The sequence below is a fragment of the Formica exsecta genome, unplaced genomic scaffold (genome assembly GCF_003651465.1).
Source record: "Formica exsecta isolate Colony F162 unplaced genomic scaffold, ASM365146v1 scaffold614, whole genome shotgun sequence".
In the NCBI taxonomy this organism is placed as follows: Eukaryota; Metazoa; Arthropoda; class Insecta; order Hymenoptera; family Formicidae; genus Formica; species Formica exsecta.
In genome coordinates, this window is record NW_021853375.1 from 630,164 (window position 1) to 636,708 (window position 6,545).

The 6,545-nt window shown below is 34.1% G+C and overlaps 1 protein-coding gene across 1 annotated transcript in view; it reads left to right on the top strand.

Moving 5' to 3' along the window:
• Window positions 1–3,502, top strand: part of LOC115242610 — a 19,754-nt gene extending 16,252 nt beyond the window's left edge. The window contains exons 4-5 of the mRNA XM_029819029.1: window positions 2–653; window positions 1,770–3,502. Of these exons, the coding sequence (XP_029674889.1) occupies window positions 2–653; window positions 1,770–2,308 (1,191 nt within the window). The 3' untranslated portion in view covers window positions 2,309–3,502. The remainder of the gene's footprint in view (window position 1; window positions 654–1,769) is intronic.
• The last annotated feature ends 3,043 nt before the right edge of the window (window positions 3,503–6,545 follow it).

Genomic DNA, 6,545 nt, shown 5'->3' on the forward strand with positions numbered 1-6,545 from the left:
CGATCAGAATTCAGCAGAGATCGCGCTGAACACGTTCCTGAACTCCAAAACACCGGAAGAGTCCCGCTTGTCTCTCGATCACTATCTTCGCAGCCAACACTCCCCGAACGCTCAATCTCGATCCTCGAACGCAATCATCAGTCAGAATAGAAAAGCGATCGAACCAACGATCGATGTTCAACGGTCATTGAACTCCCAAGTCGAACAACAACAGTCATCGATGATTCCTCAGGTGAACCAGCAGCTGACGTCGCAAGTGAACCAGGGTCAACTGGCGCCGCAGGGACAATTGGCGTCGCAGGGCCAGCTGATGCCGCAGGACCAGCTAGTGCCGCAAAACCAGCTGGTGTCGCAAAACCAGTTGGTGCCACAAAACCAGCTTATGTCGCAGGGCCAGCTGTTACCGCCTACAGGACAGGTTTACGACTACGTGGGGCAACCGCCTCCGATTCAGCCCGTAATCAGGGCACCTGCGGGAGTCACTTTGGGACAGGGGATGATGCAGTCTGTACCGTTTATGCCCGGCTTTCACACCAGGAACGACATGATAACGCCAGCGATGTGGCGAGAGAGGATGAGGAGAATTCGCGGGCAGCCGTTCCCCTTTGCGCAACCTAGGCTGGCACCAGGATTGTATAAAGGAGCGATCGCAGGTAAATCTGAAAAAGAAAATATATAACAGTGTTTTTAAGCGAAGATATAGCCTTGAATGCGAGACAAAATAACAATTTTTTGCGAGTTGATCCAAGATAAAAAAAACTTCATCTCCTTGACAAAAGTTTAACTCGTGGTTTTGTCTGAAAAATAATAAACACAGTTCTTCATTCACATAAAAATATCGCTGTTCAAACTTGTTTTGTGTTTAAAATTATTTGCCTCTTTCAATAATTGATATTTTATTAACAATAAGAAAAAAACATTTAACTGAGATCATCAATTATATGTCATCAATAATATTATCCAAGTAATTCATCAAAATTCTGCGAATGAAAAGATCATGTCTTGAAATTATTGGAAATATCTTAGAACAGGAAAGTTTACATTTAAATTATTATTTATATAATTAAGGATTTTAATTACTTTAACTATAAAATATTTTTTATATTTAATTATAAATATAATTAATAATTTTTATAGGAGAAATAATTTTAAAATTCTTCGAGAAATATTCAGTTATTTTGGTTTGCATAACAGATAATAGTGTTTTAATAAGCAGTGTTGAAATTCGTAAACATCGATCTGAAGGAAATAATATGACTTTTATAGCTATGATGCTATGCGGATGTGTATTATGTCATATGACATCTCGGCATATTTTTAGCAATTTTATTCGAAAATAATATCATGAATAAACACTTTCCATCAGCAACATCTTTTTTAACTCGATCTACGCTCGCGTGAATTTATGAATTGTATATAATCGAATCTAATACTATCTATCATCACTATATGACTCTCATTCTCTCTTATAGTATAATCATTTACGAGCTATTGCACATATCATATATTTCAGCATCTAAAAAAAGACAAATTCTTAAGAACAACAGAAGACTCATATAATAATAATTTTACGATAAGAAATTGACAACTCTTCCTTTCAAAGATCACTTATGACGCATATTTTTTTTGTACTCAACAGTTGAATAGCATTAACGTACATTTGCATTGCAAAAACAGGCGCACGTACAGAATACATTTAAGAATACATCGCGATAAATTGTATAAATCTTTTTCTATTAATGGAATAATAGAATCTATCATCTTCTCAGTTCCCTTCAAGCCCAAGGCCCCGATCGAGGTGATTTATACGAAGCCACCAGGTTTCCATCGAGGACCGCCCCTCATCAGTAATCCACCGATTCCTTACGAGGATGCGAGCGCCTGGTATCCCGACGCCGATCATCCGCCATCTCACAAGGACATCTATTATTCGCAGCTGTATTCGCAATCCTACGATCCTCATTATTACAATTACATTGCCGCGACCGGGAAGATACGGCCGTATCTCTACGGGAAGTTAGGTAAGCGTGAAGAGGAGAAGGATGATGGCATCTGGTCGGAATTATATCGTGGCTTTACGAAGCACGGCCTGAAGAACATCATGACGCCGACCTTCTTGTTGAGCATGACGCTACCAGTCGTGACTCTGATGCTCTCCGCCCTCGTGCAAAAGCGATCTCTCGCGCGATCGGACGGGGCGAGGGAGCTGGACCAGGACGCTCTACAAGAATATCTCGAGAGGTTGCAGAGGGCGATGGAGTGTTACGCCGGCAGGACCTCACAAGACGCGAAACTAGATGGGTGCTAGAATTAAAAATCCATTCTAATGCTGGATGAGCCGTTGGACGGAATAATGGCGTGACTTAAACGGGATAAAGTAATCCGATCTTAATGTCAATGTAATACGATAAGAGTTGCATTAATTATTCAGGCAACTAAATGCGAGTAATAATCTGAAAAATTATTTTAATATTCAAACAGAATATGTCATATAGTGAATGTAATATTCTCTGGTTACTCTTTTATTACGAATAAGACTATTTATTATTGACGTTGATGTGACTAGGACCGGGCGATTTTTCCGCGCAACACTTACTGTGCTTCTATTTCATTCGACGGCTCAAATGATGTGGCCGTTTGATTCTAAGATTTATTTATGAAAATCACGTCTGTTAAAATGAAAATCGAATAGCCACATTTTGCAATAAATATATGGTGAGAATATGGATTATTGGTGCTTAAATTGCAATAAAGAACATTAATATTGCGCGTGCTTAGTAGAGGTAAATGTGTAAAATGCTTTTAAGCGGCCATGCTGACTAACAGGTGTGATAGTTGCAACCTATCATTTTCTGATATGTCACAGATATGTCCTAGATATTTTGTTAAGAAACAATTCATGAGAGGTTGCCGTTCAATTCTTAATATCATGAATTTTTAGAAGTTGCGTAGAAACATAATTTATCAAAGACATCTTGAAACGGCAAGAATTTGTAAATGACATCGCGAGAGATAAGGAATTAATAAGTAAATTATGGCGTATAAATCACATAACACGTAAAATGTAAAAATGCATTTAAAAATCAATAATTTTATAAGCGAAGAGAAAGGTATCCGTATAAACATATTTAATTTCTATCCAATGGAACGATCTCGTTTCCCATAATTCGCGCGAAAAATAGATTGTTGTTTTTCGCACGAATTATACTCCAACTCTCGCGATACGACAAAGGCCTAATGATACATACACGAATCCACAATGTATTATTAGTATTACGCAAGACCGGCGTCTCTGGTCTCTCTTCTGTCTGTCGCAAGTCATTACTAATGAAAGAAAAAAAAACTACTAAAATAATTCTTCAATCCTTCATGTGCAGCTTAAATTTAGGAGAATTAAATAACGTAAGGCAAATCTCTCAGAGATTTGCATTAAATATATCGTGTATATACATATAACGTGTACTTAATATATAAAAATACATAACATATATTGACGTTTAACTAAAGCCGGTATATATACCTGATGTATGTTTACTGTTCCTAGCACAACGAATATTCCCACATTCTTCGTCAATCTCGGGAAAAAAAATCAAGCGTGGAAGTCTTTCTTTTCATCTTGGATATGATAGAGTGAAATCGCCGTGGGAGAAAACTTTCACGCATCTCAGTCACCTGTTCGCACGATGGATACAGATGAAGGAGAAAAATTATTATTCTCTAATATAATATTAACTTTTTTAGCCTTTATTTCATAAAAATCATTGATCGATATAAATTATTTATAGAAAATAAGAGAGCATATTAGAGAAGAATAATTTATTCTCGTTCTGCAATAATATGCAATTAAATGCAAAGCGAGACTGTCTTCGAATTCTAATCTTAAACGTTGCAACCCACGTCTTCTATTACGTACAGGCCCCGTCGCCTAATTTACGGGTTCATTAATATATGTCCAGGCTAACGTAATTGACCTTGTCGTTAAATTGCTAGTCCGGCAGTTAGTTTGCTGGAATTGTCGGTACGTACATTAGAGTTGTTGGAAATGTACTATATGGACAACGCATAAAATTATATTATGTTAAAATATCGTATATAGTGGGTTGCATTAAGAAAAAATTCGCTAAAAGTAATAACATATGCAAGAAGCTTACAATAAAAATGTAATTTTATCTAATTGTAATATTTCCGCGCACGTAGATGGCAAAATAATATCCTTTTGTCTTGCAAATCGTAGACAAATTTCTTGTCAATTATATAATAGTATAGCTATATCAAATTCATATTTTATTATCATTTTTATTATATTAGTTGATACAAAACAAATAAGTTGATAATAAAATAATAATAATATATAATAATTAAATATTATATATATTTAATTATAAAGTATATATATTAAATTATTATATATATTAAAAAGTTTATTTTTACGTATAATAAAAATAAAAAAAGTTTTTATAAGAAAGATTCCGGCAGCTTAAAGAATAAATTATTTGAATATTATTTGAAGAATCGCGCTCACGCAGTTTAGAAAGTAATATTATTAATTTGATCGACACATTTTCAGGACCAGCCGGTTTTGCCGGTTGTGCCAGATCTGTTCAACATTTTTACGATAGTTTCACAGTACAGTGACCCGATCTGGAATATTTAAAAATCTGCTCGTGTGCATAAATTGTTTAATAAAATGTAGGTCATGTGTTAACGGTATCTGTTTGTAATTAGTTAAATCAACAAAGTTGCTAAATGGTAGTAGTAAGGTGCCAAGTGTAGTATTTATTTGTCCTTTTTGAATATTTTTGTCAAGAAATCTGATATATATATATATATATATATATAAAATTATAATTATAACTTTTTTAAATCCCTAAGAAATTTATCAATATTCCTAGAAAATTCATTAAGAAACATACCTCACCAACGTTTATTAATTAATGAGTCTTCCTTGGTAAGTGATTTAGTCTGATTTTTCTCGGTTATTACTATATTTCAGAAACACGAAGTTTCGGACAAAAAAATTTCTTGTAAATGATTTCGGATATTAATAGGTTGAATCAACCGTCGCGACTTTCGATCGAATTTTGAATCGACGACTGATATCAAGTTGGAGAACGAGCTTACTTACGTCGCACAGGCATGTTCCCAGATTGATCGCAATCGAATTATTTAATCGAACGTTTGACGGCTCAGCTCAAGGGTCATGAGACTCAGCTGCTTATGTTCTCTTGCAGTATAAATAATCACATGCCACTATCAGATCCGCTGTTCTTGAATCGCTAAGTCGAATATGCGAATTGTGCATCGTAAAAGAAAAGAGAGGAAAGTACACTAATCGCAAATTTTAAAAACATGAAAATATAAAAAAGTTGATATATGTTTAAAATAATAGTTTACACCAAAGCGAGAGAGAGAGAGAGAGAGAGAGAGAGATAAAAAGAGAAAGTGCGCTTAGGATTATAAAGGAATAAGGACGAGAAATAAATAAACGTGCCATTTATTAAAATAAATTCTAATTTGCTCCATAAAATTCATAGACGATATATAATAAAAGTTCTACATTTGATATATTATAATTATAGGAGACACAGTATTAGTATTGCCTTCGATGAAACACATTCTCTTTATATAACTGCCTTTATAATATATACAATAGCATGTACTTTAATATGGTGTATCTCTTTGCCGCTAACTATTAAGTGTTGTTGGCAGCGGAGGCAGAGCTTTTATTGGCATGTGATCGTGTTGCAACTTCGATCATTGCACGATACGATCATTGCGAATGAACGATAAGCCAATTTGTTCGATTTGAATTTAAGTTCTATTTACATAATTGGTCAGTCTTTATTTCGATGAACATTGATGCATTAATTGGTATGATTAAATCTTTGATTTTATCGCTATGCCAAAATCGCTCTGTACAAACAACAAGTACAAAATATAATGTGCGCTTTGGATTAGTATGTCGATAATTTTCATGCAATTTCTTATACATAAAAAGTTTCAGTGCGCACAAATAGTATCTGAAGAAAAAGAATCTCAATTTACAGATTTACAGATGATTTTCAGCGAAAATGCCGAAGAATATTTCGAAATAATTATCTATAGATTTAAAGATATCCTAAAGAGAAAAAAAATTAATAAATTAAAAAACAATTGACGAGAATACATTCCATGGAATTAGATTCTTAATTTCAAAATTGGGGTAGACAATCTTGGAATTTTTTAAGGAACCTTTTAAAAAATTTACTAAAATTTTTAGCCAATGTCTTCTCGACTCCAAAAATTAAAATCGTATTTCCGCGCAGAATAAATTCTCGTTGATTGTTTCGGAATTTATTCATTTTCGTAGATTTATTTTCGCGACCAAAGTGATTTAAGTCTTGGCCTATTTGTAACAACATTAAAATCTTTATGCGGATTGCATTCGGTTAACGAGCTGTATTTCAAGAGACTAGACCTGACTATATTACTAAATATAATCTATATTATACATATATATATTTAATATAGATTATATTTTTAATATATACGTATTATATGCTCAT